Raw genomic sequence first — 23,429 nt, 5'->3', positions numbered from 1 at the left:
ACACACACACACACACACACACACACACACACACACACACACACACACACACACACACGTTGTTTTGTTAAAGGCAGACAGTGTTTTAGCTCCACCATACTGAGCCATCAATTATTCACCTCTGTGTGTGTGTGATGGAACGTTATCTTGATGTCGCTACATGCTGTTAGCACAAGCTCACACACACACCCACACGCCCGCGCACACACACCCACACACACACACACACACTGAGTGTAAACAGAGTGTGACCTCGTTAAGCCTCGTTAGCGCTCACGTTTGTTTGCAGGTAATTAGTTTGTTTTGTCTCTTTGTTTGTCTTGTTTTAGTTTAATCAATAAACATGGCCACTCCCCGGGGATGCCCCTCCCTGACTGTGTTTACAGCCACAGTCGTCACGGAGACAGGGCAGGTGCGGACTCAGCGAACCGATTGGCTGATTGATCTGCAGTCTGAGTTTATCTGAGAGTTAAACTGGTTGAGCTGGAGTCTCTGTGGGATGGAGTCAAAGCAGCGAACGGCCGAACTTTCTCCGACTGCTTCCTCGCTCTGTGTGCGTCCATGCGATAAACGCCACATGGTGAGGAGGCCGCTGCATGCCACGCTGCTGTAAACACGCCGCACGCATGAGGAAAACAATCCTACAATCTACAAACTAAAGTCGAGCTCAGGCTGCGGGAGCCTCACAGTAAAGCTCCAAATGTGCTTCTATTTTCTTTTCCATTGCTCAGCATCAGCGTCCTGATACCATCTAGTAGAAGGAGCTATGTGTCCTACACGCTGCCGGAGTACGAGTTCTACTTTTGGTTAAAATAAACTGAAGATCAGGTGACCCCTGTGTGGTGTCAGAGCTCCACTGAGTTAAAGAGGAAGCTCAGACTGCAGAGGCTCACCTGCTAATGTGGTTCAACTCTGACAAATAAAAGATGGATTTGTTTACCTGATGATTCACATCCAGGTGCACAAGGAGGAGGGGCTTCACATCTCATGTGGAACCAAAAGTTGTTGTAAATATATTTTATTGAGAATAGTCTCACTATTTAAATATTCAGTATTTTGTGTAATTATATGATTGAAAACTGTGATCTGTGGATCAGTTTAAAGGCTCTGGTAGTTACTTACTGGGGAAAATATTGCTGGGACCAGTTTATCTGAGCTGTTCTTTCAAAGGCCCCAGCAGAAGTCTCTGTAGGTGATTGGCAGCATTCCAACGCTGTCACACTTCAGGGTTTTTGTTTGGTTTGTTTTGGGATAGTCTGATTTCTTACAACACATCACCTGATGTCATTGTTCCATATCATAATAACTGATTAAAGAGAAGTCCAGCTGGTAGCACTATGACAGCACTGCTCTCAAACTGTGGGCCAGAAAAACTTTAAAGACAAAATAACCACACTGAGACTTTTGTGCAACACTGCAGTCAAGTTACTGACCAATGCAAACATCGCTGTAACGTATGACCGCTGAGGTAATGTTACTGTGACATATTCAGAGCATTGATGTTGCAGAGCTCATATTTCCACATTAATAATTTGTCATGTCCTGAATGGAGAGTCCTCTTCACACACTGAGGTTAATTATGGAGTTACACAGGGTTCAGTGCTAGGACCAATTCTGTTTACATTATACATGCTTCCCTTAGGCAGCATCATTAGAAGACATAGCATACATTTACACTGCTATGCTGATGACACCCAGCTCTATCTGTCCATGAAGCCAGATAACACACACCTGTCCAGGGTGTACCTTGCCTCTCGCCCTAAGACAGCTGGGACAGGCTCCTGCGACGCTGATGGATGAACTGAATTAAGAGTCAAGAGAGAAGATCCATAAACTCTCCAATACAATGCTCTCCTGTTGACTTTACCAGGTTTTGTTTCCATCGCTCCTCTGTATTGTGCCCATGTGTTTTTGTTGTATCTGAGCTGGTGGTCAGGACTCATGCTGGGTTCCCGCCCTTGGCTCCTTGCACCTGGAAGAAATCACCCACCTGTCTCTGATGAGCTCATCATCATCACTGCTGAAGGTAGTGGCAGGCTTTCAGTCGTGGCTGGATTGTTGAAGTACGCAGCGTTCCAAATTATTATGAAAATTGTGTTTAAGTCTCATAAAGAATAAACAAGTTGTTTTTCAATTAAACCCATGGATGGGATTGTGTCTCAGGACACCTGTGATCGTTAGTTTGCCAGCTGAGCCCAATTAAAGGAAAAACTACTAAAGAAGGATGTTCCACATTATTAAGCAGACCACCATTTTCAAGCAATATAAGAAGGAAACATGATCTCTGCTGCTGAAAAGCGTGAAATAGTTGACCGCCTTGGACACGTAATGAAAACCTCAGATATTTCACGAAAATTTAAGCGTGATCACTGTAATGTTAAGAGATTTGTGGCTGAGTCAGAGCACACATGGGTTCATGCAGATAAAGGCACAATGAGGAAGGTTTCAGACAAATGCATCAGCAGCTGCTAAAAGGCCGTTACAAAGCAGCAAACACATATTTGAAGCTGCTGGTGCCTCTGGAGCCCTGCGAACATCAAGCTGTAGGATCCTCCAGAGACTTGCAGTTGTGCATAAACCTTCTATTCGGCCACCCCTAACCAATGCTCACAAGCAGAAACGGCTGCAGTGGGCCCAGAACCACATGGAGACTAATTTTCAAACAGTTCTGTTCACTGATGAGTGCAGCGCAACCCTGATTGGTCCAGATGGATGCAGAGGTGGATGGTTGGTGGACGGCCACCATGTCCCAACAAGGCTGTGACATCAGCAAGGAGGTGGAGTCATGTTTTGAGCCGGAATCACGGGGAGAGAGCTGGTCGGCCCCTTTAGGGTCCCTGAAGGTGTGAAAATGACCTCTGCAAAGTATGTGGAGTTTCTGACTGACCACTTTCCTCCATGGCAGAAAGAGAGAAAACACCTCTGCATCCTTGGCTGCTATCGGCGTAAAAGGAAAGAAACTCATGGTGCGGTCAATTCAATTCAATTTTATTCAATTTTATTTATATAGCGCCAAATCACAACAAAAGTCACCTCAAGGCGCTCCCCATTCCTCCCTGACTTCAATCCTACTGAGAAGCTTTGGAGCATCCTCAAGCAAAAGATCTGTGAGGGTGGGAGGCAGTTCACATCCAAACAGCAGCTCTGGGAGGCTATATCAACATTCAAGTTGATTGAAATAACTTTTGATTTCAGTAAAATTGATCTACTAATGCTGCAAAATCAACAAATGACCATTTTCAATTCTCTACAACCTGTCAAATCTTTTGAAACTCTGTGTGCGTAATAATTTGGAACAGAGCATTTTAAGTTTTGTTCAGTAACATTTGAGTTATACTCTATTGGTCAATGACTCAAGAATTATGCCGACTGTCATTTGAATCAACTATTTAGGAAAAACAGAGAAAAATATCATTTGCATAATAATTTGGAACGCGGCGTACTCAGTGAAGCCCCGCCCCAGCCCCGTGCGTTGTGTAAAGCATTTTCTGGTGTTTGTGTCAACAAACTGCCTCCTGGCTGTGACAGATACGGTTACAGAAAATATGAGCATGAATGGAAATCGTAATTTGGTTTTTAGGACACGTCGTTGTAACACAGGTGTGAAAACAAACTGAAACCAAGTTTGGATTCACATGCAGCTGCTGCTAATTCTTTTTTAATACAGACTACACAGGTAACGTGCTCTGACCTCTGACCCCAGCTGTCCACTGTGTGTTACCACAGCAACAGCTGTAGCTCAATAATCATTTCTTCTAAGAGGTGAGAAAGGGTTGATGGGAAAAGTTTCTCCTCTTTATCGGCAGCACAGTTCAGAGCTCAGGATCATCAATCAGTGAAGCTCGAACATCACAAAGAGAAAAACCTTTGTGCTCCAAAATGATGAAAACTGAAACTGGAGCAGTTGCAGGGTTGGTCAACTGAAGGCAGCAAAGACAACAACGTGTTTCCGTCCTTCAGTTATTTTGTTCTTAGTCTTATTAGAGGAAGTCACATGGTCAGAATCACGACCCTCCAAGGAGCCACCTGAACTCCTCACAGTCTGCTGAGCTGCCTTCACTGTCCTCAGGATGACACAGAAATCACTCTGGGAAGGTGTTTGGAGCCACAGACAGGTCAGAAGGCTTCTCTGAGCGCGCCCATAAAGGCAAGTCACGTGACTCTGGATGATCCAATCGACTCTAAAGTAGAAACAGGTGGGTTAACGAGCTGGATGTGGCTGTGGGACACATGTATACGCACACCTTTTGTCTGTGTTAGCAGCTGATGTAAACAACCTGATTGGACGATTAGACAAGGTGAGACAGGTCACAGACACACACATTGACGCAGAGTGTGTTGATGCCCACTGATCAATAGCGGGCAAATCAATAGGTCGAGCATTGATCAGCAGTAATGGAGAGCATCAGTCTGAGAGAAGCGTTTAGGTGTTCAGCATGAAGTCAGCAGAGTTCCACTTCCTGTTGTGTGAAGCAGCAAGTAAACAACACATTCATCACAACGAGCAGACGCACACACCTGCACACACCTGCACGCACCACCCGGACGAACAGCGGGATGAAGAGCAGTCCAACATCCTCGTCGTCCTCCTCAGTGTGTTTCTCAGAGTAAGTAACACACGTTTAATCTTTTTAAAGAATCATTTGTTCGCTTACAGAAACCCCACATCCGTCTCAAAGTCCGAGCCCATCCATGCTGGGGTGTTTCCTGTAATGATCCTCAGGCTGAGAGAATTAAAAGTTCTAAATATTCTCCTTTTATTTTCAAATTCTCACTCTCTGAACAATGCGTTTGAAACCTATATGCAATATGAAATGTGATATTCTCTGTGTTGTCTCCACCCCAGGACATCTGGTGTAATGAAGCAAGCACTCTAAGAATAATGAGCTGCTATTGGCTTTGAACAGACGGGTCAGTCTGAATGCAGCCAATCATTTTATCTTCCTGTAGCAGCTGCTCTAGAGTTCAGCTCTCACTTTGACACCAACCCAAGGGTGGAGGTCTGAGGGTGGGGGTCTGAGTGTTGTTGTCTTCTTTGCTTTTTTCAGCCCACATCAGCTGGTGGTCTTCAGCACATCTGAAGGTGGGGGTTATATAAATTGCTTCAGCTGCTGTTGCCTGCTGCTTTGCAACCCGCCTCTCCCTCCATGCCGAGGTGTTCGCTGCAGATGGTGTTTCAGTACAGCTGTCCCACACAGAACAAACGCCCTGAAGCGTTGCTCCTCTCAGCTGACGTATGAGTGTTAGCGACCTGTGGCCGGACGCTACGTTTCACAAAGCATTGTGGGAAACTTTGAATGCATCGTGACACAAAGACATGTGCAGGAAGCAGAGAGGACAACAAAAGAAAGAAGGGATAAAAACAATGAAAGACAGAAAACGAGTGGTGATGGAGGAGGGGAGCTGCCGCTGCCATGGCAACAATAGCTCCCTGCTCTCAATCAGGTCCTCAGGGAGACCCCCAGAGCTCTGTGTGTGTGTGTGCGAGACAGTTCACATGCACACACACACAAGTCTGTAGTCTTTTTAAAGGAGCAGTTCAACATTTAAACAACAGGACTTTCAAATGTTGAACTGTTCCTTTAATACAAGTCAGTTACCACTTTCTCAGAGGTCAAAGGTCGCCTGGTCCCCGGCAGGATGTGAAGCCACGGTTGAGTCATCATAACCAAGGCAGTGAAAGATCAAAACGCCGCACAGATATCTCCCACAATGCACCTGACCTCTGAAGACTCACAGAAATCTAAAAACGAGCCATCTGATGTAAAAAGAAGACTGAAGACTGAAACAACCGCGGGGAGTTTCCATGGCAGGGCGTCACTGATGGTGAATGAACGGGTGGACAAATCAGTTTAATGTCAGTCTGATGTAACAACAATGATCCTCTGCTCTAAGTGTGCTCTTATTTCTTATCACCTCTCCCGGCTGTGATACTTCAGAGTCATTCAGTGCAGATGCTGCTCAGTTAACTGATCAGCCTGTTGAATGGATGCTACTCACACTGGGAACCTACCACAGGCCAGGTTTACATCACCCTGTCTGATCACTGAGAAACAAATGAGGTTTATAGTAGATATATGAAGATGGTAGACCCACACGTACCATGAACATGACACGAGGTGTTATCATTTTGTACCTTGAAACACTGACCGCTGTAACTTTAGTCATGGAAAAGTAACATGTAATGATCATGTAATGTTACACGAAGACCTCATAGGAGGTTCGTGGATGTAGTGAAGGAAGACATGCTGAAGGTTTGTCTGACAGAGGAGGATAGGAGTCTGCCTTCATCGATAGGAGTTGTGGGGGCAGATCTGCGGTGGAGGGTGGGAAGATGGGCCTCAGGTTTAGGTGCTGAAAAAAGCTGTTTTAGACGTATGGAAAGATTGTGGTTGGGTTCTTCTTCACACCAGTAACAATGCAAATGTCCTAACTGCTATATGCACCATAACCCTGAAGGTCAGGTGTCGTACGAGAATGGAGAGCCTGGAGGCTGAGAATGAGCTGGACCACCACAGAAAGGTTTAGCAGCTCAAACAATGACTCGTTCCCACAGCTTACCAAAGGTACCCACCCAAAATACAGGTACAAAGAGTTGGGTGGAGCTTACTAAAGCACTCGTCAGAAAGCATGCAGAGAAATATTCACACAGCTGAAGACAAGGAAGAAATGGAGACCCTAACCCTGTGCCTCGCCCAGAGGAAAGTTTGAAGTGTGACCTTAAAGCAGAGGATCTGGACCCAGACTGGTCTGAGAGATGAAAACTGTCAAACACCCCAAACTGACATAAAACCAGAACAAACCGTGACTCTTCTGGAGGGAAATAAAAAATAAAGAGAGGTGAAATCAAAGAGAAATAAATAAAAGTCTGTGTAATAATGAGGTTTTGGGGTTATCAGTGATTTATCTTAATCCAATCCTGTTTGTGCTTTTGTGACCGCTGAGGGAACAGAGCTGTTTAACAAAAGTTCATTAATCGCTTCCTCTAGTTTCTGTCCTCAGCACCAAAAACAGATTTTAATTATCATTTTTTAACAGAATAGGAGAAAAGCAGCAGAAGATATGAAAAAACAAATGATAAGAGAGGCAGCGTCACATGATTTACATTGTTAACGACACAGACTTGTTCTGCATGAAAGAAAATGGTTAAAGTGACAGCTGTAGAAAAAGTCAGCATCACAGGATGGATGAGTTCAAAATAATAAATAATAATTGGAGGATCTCACTGATCTCTGAGTGACGGCGAACCAAAAACTCACCAGCTTCTGCTCCTCTGGTCTGACTCTGCATTCACAGAAATGAGATTATAACGAAGTAACATGCAGCACGAGGTGCAGAGGAATCAATACGGCAAATACAGCGACAGACAGTACAGAGAAACGCTCTACCACAGGCGTGGTGGGCGTGCAAACACAACCATCCAGCAGACTCCAGTGATGTACGTGGTTTAGTTGTAGGAAGAAACCGTCTCTGGAGCGGATGGAGTGGGTGAAGGTGCTGCTGGTGCAGAGAGGCTGAGGTAATGGCTCTGAGACAGAGACTTCTCAGATGTTTGGGAAGTTCGGTTCCAATGATTATGAATGCTTTTCCTGTAAGGTCAGGAAAGTTCCTCCTTTGAATGTGACCTCTGTTCATCCTCTGTTTGAAGATGCTGGTAGTATTTAGAGTCCATGTCACTGAGGTGGAGGTGGACACACTGCTGACTGTCTCTACAGGAGAATTCAGGATGGGGTAGATGAACTCATTCCTTCTAAAACTCAGTGATGATCTCTTTTATCTTGTCAACCAGCATCTGCTCAACCCCTGGAGTCTCCTCTGACCTGTACATGCTCAGAACCGGAGGTAGGAGAGTGGTGAGCTCATCCTGATCAGATGTTTTTACAACCTCATGTCTGATGTGAGGCATCTAGCTACTTCAAGCTCCCTCTGAATGTGGAGTTTCTTTGCCCTGCCTTAAAGGTTAAACCCAGCCACCCTGCAGACTCTATCCCATCGTGGCTCAAGAGTTGGGAGTTCGCCTTGTAATCGGAAGGTTGCCGGTTCGAGCCCCGGCTTGGACAGTCTCGATCATTGTGTCCTTGGGCGAGACGCTTCACCCGTTGCCTACTGGTGGTGGTCAGAGGGCCCGGTGGCACCAGTGTCCGGCAGCCTCGCCTCTGTCAGTGCGCCCCAGGGCAGCTGTGGCTCCAATGTAGCTTGCCATCACATGTGTGTGAATGGGTGGATGACTGGATATGTAAAGCGCTTTGGGGTCCTTAGGGACGAGTAAAGCGCTATATAAATACAGGCCATTTACCATCTGCTTCGTAGTTTTGGTAACAACCCAAAGCTTATGAACAAACCAAGGGGTTGATTTTCTTGTAAACCAACTTTGCCATCTGCAAAAACTTGAGTCTGGTATTCCCAGACTATTCCCCTCATCCTTGCTGTGCCTGGAGATCCTGTCCTTGATTTAGATCCTTTGCTTTAAGATCATAAGCAGCATGTCTGAATCTGTGACGAGCAAACAGACACAGCGCTCACTCTGGCTATACGAGAAACCCATCAGACTCCTTTAACGCTGTGAGATGAAACCTGACAGTTTTAAGATTGTCAGGACTACAGACTACAGACTTTAAGCAGGAAGATTCCATTAACACAAATTGTGTACATATGCCTCCTCTAATTTTGCTGCTATAATGTGAATATTCCCACTGTCCAGCTAATGAAGGCTACCTTATCTTGAAAAAAGTGAACTTTTCTTGGGGATACCCTGAACCATGGGGCCTGTTCTCAACCCCATGTGACACTGTAGAGGCTAAACTGGAGGTTGTTGGATTGCTGTAGGTACAGTTAGGCACAAACAGGCAGATGCATGAAACTGCAGCATTTCTGCACAGCAGAGCTGAAGATGAATCCTCTGTATTTGTGAGGCTGGTTTAACACAAAACGGCTTCAGGTGAGTTATTAACCTCCAAAATCTGAGATTCATGTACTCCTGCCATATTGAACAAACCACTGACATCAATTATTGTTATTATGCAGATGTACACTCGCTACAGCCTGTCCATACTTATAGCATATTCATAACATACCCTCATACCGTGTACATTGTAACATACCCATAATAGACCCATATTTTGTACCCACCTATAACAGACACATTTCTGTAATATATCTATATTAGAGCTAAAGCACTTTCTGGATGGATGCAAACTACATTTCGTTGCCTTGTGACGTGTGCAATGACAGTAAAGTTGAATTCTATTCCATTCTATTCTATTCTATTCTATTCTATTCTATACCACAATTACCTCACTCCGTTTCCAAGATTCCTTCCTGCAGGGAACTAAAGAAAGAATAGACTTGACATTCCCAAACGTTGTAACAGAGGTCTGGTGAGGTATGGGCAGCCAGCAGGTTTAGCGGATGTGCAACTTGGAAGTTAACCGGAAAACTTGGAGGCTAGTCAGGAGGTCTACCTACAGCAAGACCACACAAGTCCTCCTGCCACAATAGTGAGAAGTGACCTCCTCTAGCTGTGCTATGCCGTAATACCGCTTGTTACAACGTCTTATAGCCAAAAATGAGGGTTAGAGTAGTAATCTCTCATCTCAGATTATAAACTCAGATTCATATAAAATTGGCTGTAAAGTCATTTACTGACTGGCAGTCTCCTGCAGTCCTTATTTCTTCCTGTGTATCTGTGGGTGTGGCACTCACCTGACCTGCTATCAACCAGCATACCTGATGGCTATCCACCTGCGAAGGTCTGCAGTGTGTCTCCTCCAGCTGAACCTCTTTCTTGCCCAACTACCTCTCCTGGTCGCTCCGCCGCACAGATGTGCCCTTGCCCGAAATAAGTCCTTTTTGGGGCACATGTAACTGTAGTACCATCTAAAAAGTACCACCATTCTGTGACTTCATTCAGGCAGAAATAAACTGTGATAAAATATAAATAACACATACATGTCTAAAAGATGTCAGCATTTTATGGTGCTGAAACTAAAGATACTTGTTGCCTTGGTTCATTACAGCGTTTTGACAGATTTACCTCTCTTTTGCTCTTCAGGAATAATCACCTTCACCTGAATCTTAGGGAGCTGTACTACTTGGTAATCTGAACAGCCGAGATGGGCAGTAATGGTAATCCGATTACTTTTTTCGAGTAATGAGTAAAGTAAGCAAAAAAGGTAATTAGATTACTGTTACTTTCCTGTAGGAACGCTGAGTTACTTCGTTACTAAAACCGTGATTTTTTTGCAAGAATGTCTCACGACAGTGACGTAAGCGAGTGCGACGTTCGTGACAACAGCTGTGTGCAGATCAACAGTGGATCATATATCGAGTGCAGAGAGAGTATGAGCGTGCAGCGTTTAAAGCGTGGAAGTACTGACCTTACTTTGAGTTTGATTCCATAAAAAGTGACAAAAACATTAGTGTCCGCTGTGCGTGGGAAGAAAACTTCTTTTTACAGCGAAAAAACCCCTAAACTTCCAACAAGCACCGAGTAGCTACGACGTAATGGGAAACTCACAGAGAAACTCGCGGATTCTTCCACTGACCGCGGCACACCTGCACCAGGGTAAACCTCCGCCTACCCTAGTCCTGCTTTACAGGTGAAAATAGAGCAACAGGACCGCTGAGTCTTTGACTTTATTTATTTTCTGCTGTGTTTTACTTGCATCTATTTGAAAGACTGAGTGTAAACACAAAAAAAATTTATGAGCTGGAATGTGCAGAAAATAGGTTTAAATGTTAAACTAATTTCTTCCAGTCAGAGAATGTTGCAGATAATTAAATGTTTGCTTGATGCATAAAGTTAAAAGATTAAAACTAATAAAACAAGTTTTAAAAAGAGACTTTTCCATTTGATTACATTTTGTATGATGGATTATGTAGAAAAAGTAGAATTGGGCTGAAAGATCTATCACTTTATCACCTGTTCAGGTTGTACATCGTGTTTTTAAAAAGTAACTAAGTAATTAATTACTTTTGAAAATAAGTAATCAGTAAAGTAACGGGATTACGTTTTTTGGGAAGTAAACAGTAATTAGTTACTGATTACTTTTTTCAAGTAACTTGACCAACACTGTTGAACAGTGAGCTGAACTTTGGATCATCATCTTTTCTGCATTCCAGACTAACAGACCACTGACTGTGATCGTCTGCACCTAAGAGGAGGTGATAGAGAACAACCCTACCTGTGGTCTCAGGTGCTCCTTAAACACTTTTTACCTGGTAAAGAGAGGGAGGTGAAAGAAGCCAGATAACCTACCACAGCAGCACAAAGATGTCCTGTCTGACTCTGACTGTTTAAACCAGGGGACCTCAAGGGCCTCGAGGGCCGGTGTCCTGCAGGTTTTAAATGTGTCCTTGATCCATCACAGCTGCTTTAAATGGCTAAATGACCTCCTCAACATGTCTTGAAGTTCTCCAGAGGCCTGGTAATGAACTAATCATGTGACTCAGGTTTGTAGGCCCAGTGTGAGCTCTAAAACCTGCAGGACGGTGGCCCTTGACGCCTGGAGTTGGACACCTCGGTTGAAAACATGGACGAGGGGGATAAGGACTCCTGTTTAGGCTGGAGGCAGGATGGTGGTATGTTAGGGGACCAAACCTATCCTGGACACAGCTGGTTTCGTTCCTTCTTCTGCCACCAACAATCGTGTTATGCACAAGCACATTTGTTCTTCTCTGACCTCATAAACATGAACGTGCTTCTCTCCTCTGCTACATCAGGCTGGTTTATTTCTGCAGCTCAGTCTGCATCACTACTCCTGGATATAATGAGATCTTACTGTGTGGAGAGGCTGACCTTGAATATTAGGTTTAAGCACGTTGCAGTGATTGGTTGATTTTATTTGACATGCTCAGCTTTGACTGGCTTGTTTTTGTCTTTTATTTGAAGAAAGTGCTGGAGTCGATCAGAGCAACCTGCTGTCTTTATTCACTGTGAAGAAATCATTTCCAAACAGCCAAACAGTCATTGAACAAGAGTTACATTAAAAACAACTGAAACCAAACGAGTGGAGCTGATTGGACGTCAGCTTTGATTGACAGCACTATAAATGTGTGAAGACATTCATTTTTGTTTTTTAATACAAAACGATGGTTGTTTTTCAGTGTGGCAACACCACATACACACACATGTCTAAAACCCCATGAAGACGACATGATTTGACATTTATACAAAACAATCTCAGATATAAATACATATTTATAATCTGTATGTTACAAAAGAGTTTCCCTCGTGATTTTGGTGACGGGCGGGGCAGCGTGATCAACCACAGTGACGTATAAATATTCAGCCAGCTACAACTTTGGCAAAAATCACAAAACCCACAGAGAAAAACACACGGGGCGGGGCTTGAATGAATGGGAGGAGCTTTGGGGTTGTGGGAGGAGCTACGGTTAGAAAGACAACTCTGAACAAGAAGACAGACAGTTACAGTAGCGTATCAGGATGCAGGATTTTTTTTTTTAATAGCGCAAGCATAAAAAAAATACAGACGTACAAGGGCGGGGCTAAAAGAAGAAGGGCGGGACTTCAAGGGACAAACTGATATTTTTCATTTATTGTTTTATCGTTGTGCTTTCAGAGGTCAGAAGTTTATGTGCTGAGGTTACTGAAACGATTAAAGGCCTCAAATTATTCCTGCTGCAATTTCTGATAAAATAAACACTGTTCATGGCAACATGGACGCCGCCGGATACTGCAACAGATTTTAGTGAATTCTCAGTGGAAGGAGCCTTTCATAGCTATGCTTCCTGTTCGTCCCCCCTGTTCTGAGTCTGGCAGCAGCAGAAATAACAGGAACCTCCCTCGAACCTTCAGCCTAACTAAAATCAGTGCTGCTGCTTCTGTGTTCATCTCTCTTTTCTGAAACGTTCTTCAAATATGACACTTCAGTTTGGCTAAAGGTTGGCAAAGGTTTGATGATGAGATGTCCTGGATTATTTTAAAAAACAGGGAGTGTTCTGCCTCCCCCCACTGAGGTTCACCTGAACTCAGGTGCTTTCAGAGGTGTTTATCATGTCACTCATTGTCTGCTCCTCATCAGGGTGCTGATGAAGGGCACCATTAGCACCCCGATTGCTAGGTATGACAGACACACTGATAACTGTGTCCTGTAATTTGAAGCCTTTAATCTCACTCCTCTTTAGATTCCCATTTCTTCAACTAAGATTACATCACAAGCAGACTAAGTGAAGTCAAGTCTTAGATGTGACATCACAGTTTTTACATTGAATGACCCCGCCCCCAAACATAGAGTATAACATCAGAATAATTACAGACAGCTGAAAGCACCCGCAGAAAGCTGCTCTACAAAAAGTCCTTCTCAGGTTCTTCTTAGAGGCTCGGCCCAGTCGCAGACGACTGGCTGCTGCCGGAGGCCCCGCCTCCTTAGGCCACAGGTCCCTCCTCCTCTGAGGTGATTAGTGCTCGTGGCTGAGGGGGAGGAGACAGGTGAGGAACGAGGAGGAAGGTTTTCTACATGGGAGGAACGACGAGGCCGGACATGGCTGCAGAGAGACGAGGTTTGAATTCATTAATTATAAACATACAACAGAAATGATGTGTGTCACTGAGTGACAGCCAGGTGTGACACCTGCAGAGCAAACATCAGGTGTGGAAATTTCTTTATTCTATGTATTGATCACATGTTTTGACAATATCACTTTAGTAATAGTAGCATCACTTTATCACGTAGTTGTATGCATGTAGGATAGTATCACAAGTGGGCCTTGTGTTTATCACAGCTTCACAGCGGGGCCATTGTATGGGTAAATGCTTATGCTATTGTGAACTTTACACACATGGAGAGATGCCAAACTGCCTTTCATTGTTTTTGTAACAATGACAATAAAGAGCTATTCTATTCTATTCTATTCTATTCTATTCTATTCTTGTATGTGGTCAGAGACATCCAGGCACTGCGTGTAAGAGAGGTGACGGCTGGTCGTAATTCTCCTTGGGGGGGAAGGTTCAAGGATGAGCTGAGCTGGGAGGTATAGGTCATATATAAGACGTGAGCACCCATCTTCAGAGGCCGCTTTGGCGTTTGACCAGAGCGCTCTCTGCAGCATGTGATTAAACCCACTCGCTGAGCGTTTGCACTTTATTTAAACAACTTCCACAACAAAACAGAATTAATTAGATGAAAAAAAATATCAGTACTTTGCTCATGTTTGAATAAAGCTTTGCTCACACCATGTTTTTAATCCAGATGTTTCAGTGAGTGATGGTCTGGCCTGTATTCAGCTCAGTAATGGAGTCCAGGTTTGTTCATCGTCTGCAGATGTTTGTCCTAACCCTACAGTTTTGGTCCTTCCTCCCCCCCAAACCATCAGGATGCTGCTGTGACCTGTAGGCTGATAACCAATCAATCTCATGCTTAGCTCGTAGCATCCATGATGTCCCAACAGAATCTCTGTTTCTGATTGGTCAGACTACAGGACAGTCTCCACTTGGCCTCTGCACGTCTGAAAGGAGCGCCCTGCGGTTAGTCAGAGGAGGCGGCGGTTTTAATTGATCTCTAAATCTTTTCAGGAAGTCGTGAGACATGCACGATGAAATCTTATGCGCGTTTGCTTTTATGCTGCTATCTCGTTGAACTGTTGGCCTGGGGTGGCTCTAGCTCAGCGGGTAGAGCAGGTTGGCTAGTAATCAGAAGGCTGGTGGTTTGAGTCCTGGCTCCTTCAGTCTCTGTGTGTTAAAGTGACCTTGGGCAAGATACTGAACTCACAGCTGCTCTCGGTTCATCGAAGCGTGAATGGTCAGTTGGACGAGTCATGTAGAGCAAAAGTGCTGTGAAGGAAGAGTTTTACACTCTGACCTGTGAACCTCTCCATCAACCTCTGCTCACTGTACGAAAACACGTTCCACATTCAAACTGAGCAGATTTAACACTCCACGTGTTTCCAGAGGAACCTTTTCTGTCTCACATGAGTTTGAATTATTCGTTGCGCTCTGGTTACAGCCTCCGACATGCTCCAGCGCAGGTTTCAGCAGCGACAGTCGTTACAGTGACACTACAGGATGTAGCAGAGCTGCATTTTCCACCTCAGCTGTGAAACATTTTAAGAAGACAGGAGAGGACGGCAGAAGCAAGGACAGTGACACGAGCAGAGGAAGAGGAGGGGGGATTAGGGCACTGACGTGTATTCATAAAAGGACACACGGTAGAAGAAGACAACCACTGACACACACACACAGGAAGCCTACAGTGAGCAAGTGTGTGTCAGTAAAAGCAGAAGGATGATGGGCTGCATCGTTCAGATGAGGAATGCTTTAGAGTAAAATGAAACGTAAGCCTTGGCTGTGTCAGTCAGGTTTGTAGCCACATGTCAAACTTCACCTGGACAGGCAAAATGGTTTTGATGATGCCGTCCTGGTTTGTGAGTCAGATATTTTTCCTGTTATTGATGGAGACACGCAACAGGATTCAGAAGAATGTGAGCTGACTCCAGGATGGTGGAAATGCCCCGGGGAGACAAAATCCCGTGCAATCCAGAGTGATTCATGGCTACAAATCCTCCCACGTACATCCCGTTTCACGGCGAGCTCAGCTCTAAATCTGCTCTCTTTGTTGTAGGAGAAGAAGAAGAAGGCCCACTGTCCATCCTGAGCACTAAACCTTCACAGACCTCAGTAACCTCACCAGTGTGTTAAAGGGAAAGGTCACATGATGCTTCCCTGATGATGAACTGTTTATTTATTGTACAGTTTTCCTTCCTCCACACCGGAATGTCTCAGGACAGTCGGACTTGATCCGCAACGTTTAAATAATCCTGAGATGCCTCCTTCCTCTGATTTCAGGTGAGCTTTGCTTCTTTGATTCTGTGCACCGCCCTCCTTTGTCTTATACAAAATAATCTAAAGTTGGATAAGCAGTTAACAAAACGGACGGTTTGTTGATGAAGAGACTGACTCCACCCACCTGTCCCTGTTGTGACTCGAATAAAACCTTAAAGAATCTGATGAGTTTTTAAAAACATCTGAGCTGAAAATGATGACACATCATTCCTCATTAGCTTCCTGTTAACGACAAAATGCATGTAGCAGCCCGCAGTTTAATTTACCAGCTCATTACACAAGCACGCACACACACACACACGCACGCACGCACGCACACACACATGTCTATAGACTGACGCTTCACTCCTTCACAAAAACTGAAACGTTCTGGGATAAATGAAGCACATGTTCACAGAAACAAAACACAAGTAGTGATTTCAAAATGAAATTATTTTAAAACAGCAACAACAACAATAATAATAATAATTAGAAACCACGTTGAAATGATGTCAGGATGAAATTGTTTCTCAGGTGCTCGTTTGAAGGTGAATCACTGATTTCATGCTCAGTTTCTGGCTGCTGCAGCTGCAACTATTAATAACATTCAAACTGTATTTACTCATCACCCTGCAAATGGATCCACACACACACACACACACACACACACACACACACACACACACACACACACACACACACACACACACACACACACACTGTGGCCTTTCTGCCTCGGCGAAGGCGGAGAGCAACATGAATATTTAACACTCGACAAACCTCTCTGTCAGAAACACTGACATCACACACACTGGCTGCCAGAGTGTGTGCTTCCTGTGTGTGTGTGTGTTTAATGCATGTGGGCATGTGTGTTTAGAGGATGTATCTGTGGGTTGTAGTGAATAAAACATGCATTGGCCTGTCACTCTTCATGCAATACTAACAGGACTCGGGTTACCCACCTCGACCCAGCGTGTGTGTCTGTGTGTGTGTGTGTTCACTCCATTTACTCGTCTGTAGACATGTGGTTGTTTACAGAAGAGCAGATGAAACTGAATCAAACATCTGTTCAGCTTCATGTTACTCTCGAGGCTCACTCGCTTTAATTACACCACATCTACATGTTTAAAGACATGAATCCCCAAAAGTTGATTCTGTTAATCGTTAAACGTTTTCAGTGGGAGAAACGTTTCGTCGCTCCAGAGATTTACTTACCTGGATGATTGAGCATGCATAAAGACATAAAGACATGAAGGAATTTGAAAACAAAATATAAAAATATGAATGTACTATTTCGTTTTAATCATAAGCTTTGTTAGTCACAGGTTCAATCATACTACGATCAAAGTATGTCTTCAGTCCCGGGAAGTATTCTTTCTGTCCCTAACACTTCTACTGACTTCGGAAAGAAGGAGTTTTAATTTGTAGACTCAAGGAGCTGCTGTCTCACCTTGCAGCCCATTGGCGTTGTTGGCGGAGCAGTTGGGTGGAGGAGGAGGTGAAGCTGGCGGCCGAACGACGGGAGCAAAGGCGCTCTTCTGTTTGACGGCAGCCGAGAAGGAAAAAACTCCATGCGAGGAGTTACAGTTAGAGACGGCCATGGTGGGACTGGAGGGAACGACTGGAACACAGCAGGTCAGAAACCATTTTAACCAGTAACTGTGATGGGACAGTAAACTACACTCCGTTAACATGGTTAGCTCTGTCTTACATGAATGATGTACTATCCAGTCAATTCAATTCAGTTTTATTTACACAGCGCCAAATCATAACAACAGTCACCTCAAGGCGCTTTGTATTGTAGGTAGACCTTACAATAATACATACAGAGAAAAAACAACAATCAATCTGCCTCCCATTCTACTTTTAAATACTCTAGGAACAACAAGTAGACCTGCAGTGTGAGAGCGAAGTGCTCTAATAGGGTGATATGGTACTACAAGGTCATTAAGATAAGATGGGGCCTGATTACTACAAAGTTCAAAGATAGAGGACCAGCACTAGAGGGATTAGTGTAATTAGTACGAGTAGTATTCCTTGTAGTGGTTGTAGTAGCACTGCTAGGAGTATTAGTAGTAGTGGGTGTAGTACTGTAGTACATTTACCTTGATACTTACTGCCGTAGGGTGAATTGGCTGAGGACCCGTTGAGGAAACCGGGTGATGTTGCCACCCCAAGGTTTGGCATGCCTGTGTTGCCGTAGCCATTCATGCTGTTGCTGACTGTGTTGCCATAGTTACTCTGTTGGGGGGTGGAGCTTGGTACATATCCTCGCGGTGACACACTGCTGGTGTTTCGACTGTAGCCGACTGGAAGAGAGTACAGTGTTAGTAACACTGCAGTATTACTAAGTGCAGTAAGCTAGTTTTATGCTAGATGAGGCTGCATGTAACTTTCGGTACATGGAGGTTCCTCTCAGCAAGTATTTGAACTCCTAAACACTTTAGAACTGATAATGCAACATCCTGGTTTCACAGGCAGAGGAAACAGATGGTGGGCTGATCCCAGTTCTGCTGGAGATCCTTTGGAGCTGCTGGAGGGGGGTGGAGCCTACACCTGCTTTAATTGGGCAAGTGGCAGGGTACACCCTGGAGAGGTCCACCTTCCATCACAGGGCGAACACAGAGAGACATACAAGCATTCAGTGCTAAACCACCACACCACCCACATACACATGCTCAGGAAGAGTGGAATTTGGAAAATCGTTCACATAATCGTTCATATGAGATTGGTCTTTCATATCACAACATCCTAGTAATGCGACCATCAACAATCCTTGCTGAACTTTGAGTAGTAGTAGCCAATCAGATCCTAGAGTATGGACTTGAGTTCAGCAGACAGAGTGTAGTAAAGACAAACAGGAGGTGGAGCAGTTAAAATAAGAGAAAGGCCGCTTGATGTTTTTAATTCATCTGGTGACAGAGTGCTGGTGAATCTGAGTCTGGAAATGTGTGGTCCCAAAGCTGACGACAGTGGGTGGGGCTACAAGAGAATTTGCAGTGAAAGATTCTTCCTGCTGGGATCTCACAGAAAACTTGGACTACATGTCAAACCTTTTGTGGTTCCTATAACACAGAAAAGGGGCACACTAGAGCTGAATCAGAACTGCTGAATGATCCAGAAGACTCCAGTTCTTCTCATGGTTTAACTCTTTGTTCATCCCTCTATTCCAGTCCGTTCAATTTAGTTTTATTTAGGCAGCACCAAATAAGGTCCTTCATATTGTAAGGTAGATACCCTACATTAATACAGAGAAAGCCAAACAATCAGAAGACCCACTTTGAACAAGCACTTGGTGAGAGTGGGAAGGAAAAGCTTCTGTTTAACAGGAAGAAACATAAGGCATTATTTGGGATGGGGAGAGGCAGCTATCTGGGTGGGAGGAGGGAGACAGGACAAAGACACGCATGTCCATCAAAGTGACATTCAGCTCTGAGCTGGTCACAAATCTAACGCTCGGTGCACCAGAGTCCTTCTTAGTAGACTTAGTAGTAGACTCTGTAGAGTACTCGTAAAATGTGTCATGTGACCAGGGTTACCACAGCCACCCCTTTAATGTCACTTCTGCCCCCATCACCTGCAGGATTTATCGGGCCGCTCATACCTTGCGTTGTCTCAGAGACGTTGACGGCGAGCTGCCCGCTAAAAGAGTTGACTCCCATCATGCCATGGGAGGCGGTGTTGCCCAGCGATGGGATCTGGTTGTGGTTCCTGGGAACGCTGTAGAGCGCTTCAGCGATGTCTGCTGCTCGCTTCAAGATGATCTCCTGCAGAGCGGAAAGACACAGGAGCATTTAAATATCTGGATTCATGCAGCTGCAGAGACTCAGGAGGGAACATAATCACATAACATCTATACTGGAAATGTGGAGAAGCTATCATCCTAAAATTAAAACTCATGCATTAACACCAAAGGCAAGACTGATTAATTGAGAGTTGTGGTCACTTTGTTTCAGATGATAATGATAAATTACAATTAAACACCTGTAATACATTCCTGTGATATAATGTAAGGTATATTAAATCCCCCACTCGCCCCTGCGGGCGGTTTATCCTTCAAGCTCGGGTCCTCTACCAGAGGCCTGGGAGCTTGAGGGTCCTGCGCAGTATCTTAGCTGTTCCCAGGACTGTGCTCTTCTGGACAGAGATCTCCGATGTTATTCCTGGGATCTGCTGGAGCCACTCGCCTAGCTTGGGAGTCACTGCACCTAGTGCTCCGATTACCACGGGGACCACTGTTACCTTCACCCTCCACATCCTCTCGAGCTCTTCTCTGAGCCCTTGGTATTTCTCCAGCTTCTCGTGTTCCTTCTTCCTGATATTGCTGTCATTCGGAACCGCTACATCGATCACTACGGCCGTCTTCTTCTGTTTGTCTACCACCACTATGTCCGGTTGGTTAGCCACCACCATTTTGTCCATCTGTATCTGGAAGTCCCACAGGATCTTAGCTCGGTGATTCTCCACCACTCTAGGGGGCATCTCCCGTTTTGACCTCGGGACTTCCAGGCCGTACTCAGCACAGATGTTCCTGTACACTATGCCAGCCAGTTGGCGTTCCATGTATGCCTTGCCTGCTAGCATCTTGCACCCTGCTGTTATGTGCTGGATTGTCTCTGGAGCATCTTTACACAGCCTGCACCTGGGGTCTTGCCTGGTGTGATAGACCCCAGCCTCTATGGATCTTGTGCTCAGAGCTTGTTCTTGTGCTGCCATGATTAGTGCCTCTGTGCTGTCTTTCAGTCCAGCTTTGTCCAGCCACTGGTAGGATTTCTGGATATCAGCCACCTCCTCTATCTGCCGGTGGTACATACCGTGCAGGGGCCTGTCCTTCCATGATGGTTCCTCGTCTCCCTCCTCTTTCTTGGGTTTCTGCTGCCTGAGGTATTCACTGAGCACTTGGTTGGTTGGGGCCATCTTCCCAATGTATTCGTGGATGTTCGTTGTCTCATCCTGAACTGTGGTGCTGACACTCACCAGTCCCCGGCCCCCTTCCTTCCGCTTAGCGTACAGCCTCAGGGTACTGGACTTGGGGTGAAACCCTCCATGCATGGTAAGGAGCTTTCTTGTCTTTATGTCAGTGGCTTCTATCTCCTCCTTTGGCCAGCCTATTACCCCAGCAGGGTACCTGATCACGGGCAGGGCGTAGGTGTTGATGGCCCGGATCTTGTTCTTACCATTCAGCTGACTCCTCAGGACTTGCCTGACCCTCTGCAGGTACTTGGTGGTTGCAGCTTTCATAGCGACCTCTTCATGGTTCCCTTTTTTCTGTGGGATCCCCAGGTACTTGCAGCTGCCCTCAATGCCTGCAGTGTTGCCTTCTGGTAGTGAAATATAGTGAAAAACAGCAGAGTTCATGTTTTCTAACCCTAGCATGCAGTTTTCAGTCTAAGGCACTTTATTGTCTTTCTGTGATTTCTGATTTCAGTCAGTTTATTTTTGATTTTATCTCATCAGACTGAGGTCATTATATTGTTACTGCCACCATCTTTCTCTTCTTTGTCTTTTTTTCCAGTGTAATTGAGGGTAACGATCCACGATACTTCACTGACCAGCCTGCAGGGGGCACTCTGATGTCTGTCTGACATGCGCTAAAGATCCTGAGAGCGGCTCGTTATACTTCAACAGCTCAAGACCCCAAAAACACACATGTTCAGTTTACACATACATAACACACACACAAACACACATGTTCAGTTTACACATACATAACACACACACAAACACACACACAGTTATTATTATTATCACTACATTTGGATTTACATTTGTTTACAGGCTCTGCACTCTGTTCAAGGTTACACTTTCATTTCAATAGACCTGTGTGTGTGTGTGTGTGTGTGTGTGTGTGTGTGTGTGTGTGTGTGTGTGTGTGTGTGATTAACTGGTGGGTTGAGAAGCGTGTCGGAGAGACTCTGTTGGGGAGGATGGGGGATATAAAGAGCTCCCTCCTCCTCCTCCTCCTCCTCCTCTGCCAGTGTTTCAGTGTTTCAGGAGGCTGTGACTCCTAAACCTGAAGGAGGTGGTGAGGAGGGGGAGGAGGAAGTCTGTCCTGTTTAATGAGTTTCATGTGAAATTAAAGAAGCTCCGGTTTGAACTGTGAGACAGTCTGATGATGATGTCATCAATAATCTGTGAAACATGATTATTGGTTGTGATTACGCTGACTGTCCTTACTGTGATTGGCCAATCCAGTAAAACTGCGTAAAAATGTTCATAAATATTCTCTCAGTCAGACTCGTGCAGCTCTTATGACAGTTTGTTTCCACTCATGTCCATGAAGCTGAAGCTGCTCAAACCACTGAAGTGAAAACATGGTGACGTCTCAGAGCAAAAGGCGGTGCGCTGGTTTAGACACAATGACTGTAAGTAAAAGATGACATCACAGAGTTTTTGAAACCAGACGTGATAATGTGGATCAGTAGCGCTCTGCTGGACAGGTGGAGGTACTTCAGCTGTGTTTCGCTCTCAGTGTTCAGTTTGTCTTCATCCATTTGAGTGGTTGAATTCAATTCTGTGCCGGCTCTTATTTGGGTATAAAAACATGAATTCATTTTGTTGTTTGATGAATAAATAATGACATCATTCTTAGTTTGAAACACGTTTTGACAGATTACATTTTTTTTTAATTGTCTAATAAATCTGAAGCACTGTTTCCTGGGTTAACAGACACATGCTCACAGCTTGTTTCACTAAGTTTGTTCAGAGAGTTTAACTTAACAGTGAACACTTCCTATTTGTGTCGCCTCATTCTTTATTTTCTACTCATGTTCCTCCTCAAAGACACAAAGATTCAAAAGGATTCAAACTGAAGCGGCGTCCTCGGTGTGCCGACGCCACATGACGTCGTGTATGTTGCACTTGCAGCCACAGCTCGTGCGCACACCTCGTCTCCGGTCAGCCTTTAGACTCAATATTGTGTGATCTACTGTACAATATAAAGCGCCTTGAGGCGACTTTTGTTGTGATTTGGCGCTATATAAATAAAATTGAATTGAATATATCAACAAGAATCTGTTAATCAGGGTCACCTGCACAGGTAAACACACTGATGTCAGCTGATGTGTGTAGACAGGTGAGCAGCTTACCTGGTTATTATGAGGCATCCCGTAGAGCGCCTCCACCAGGTCTGCTGCTCTCTTCAACAGCACCTCCTGAAAGAAACAAAGGAGGAGGGGTGGTAGTGTGATACAACAGAAGAAGAAGAGGAGGACATGAGGTCAGTAACAAAAGCCGATGAAGTCGTGTTGCCAGTGTCACTTGTGAACAGGTGTGAACAGGCTGCAGGAACATCTTCAACAGCTCTAATGAATTCTGTTTAATATTATGTTATTCATATAGAACCAAAACGCAACAGCAACCACCTTCAGGTGCTTCATACTGTAAGGTAAAGACCCTACAACAATACAGCAAAACCCCAATAATCAAATGACCTATGAGCAGGAGCTTGGTGACAGTGAGAAGGAAAAACTCCCTTTTAACAGGAAGAAACCTGTGAAAATCCTCACAGTGTTACTGGAGGCCAAGGTAATGCCATCCAGAGTAAGAATCTGCTTAGATACCATATTTCTAAGCTTTTCAGGGCCGAGTACAATAACCTCAGTTTGATCTGAATTAAGAAGCAGAAAGTTAGCGGCCATCCAGGTCTTTA

The 23,429-nt window shown here is 44.7% G+C and overlaps 1 protein-coding gene across 2 annotated transcripts in view; it reads right to left on the bottom strand.

The window, feature by feature from the left end:
* Nucleotides 1–11,910: 11,910 nt before the first annotated feature.
* The window catches only part of LOC102196746 (transcription factor COE3-like), a 58,109-nt gene continuing 46,590 nt past the window's right edge, over nt 11,911–23,429 (bottom strand). Inside the window, exons 12-16 of one of the 2 annotated variants that reach the window (XM_005743402.2) lie at nt 22,867–22,932; nt 19,383–19,545; nt 17,884–18,087; nt 17,229–17,399; nt 11,911–13,506 (exon numbers count right to left, since the gene is read on the bottom strand). In XM_005743402.2, the coding sequence (XP_005743459.1) occupies nt 13,475–13,506; nt 17,229–17,399; nt 17,884–18,087; nt 19,383–19,545; nt 22,867–22,932 (636 nt within the window). In that variant the 3' untranslated portion in view covers nt 11,911–13,474. The remainder of the gene's footprint in view (nt 13,507–17,228; nt 17,400–17,883; nt 18,088–19,382; nt 19,546–22,866; nt 22,933–23,429) is intronic. The other variant, XM_013913413.1, reaches the window with a different exon arrangement.

The sequence above is a fragment of the Pundamilia nyererei genome, unplaced genomic scaffold (genome assembly GCF_000239375.1).
Source record: "Pundamilia nyererei isolate P.nyererei 1_Seehausen unplaced genomic scaffold, PunNye1.0 scaffold00131, whole genome shotgun sequence".
Lineage (NCBI taxonomy): Eukaryota > Metazoa > Chordata > Actinopteri > Cichliformes > Cichlidae > Pundamilia > Pundamilia nyererei.
This window is presented reverse-complemented; position numbering and strand designations above follow the sequence as displayed.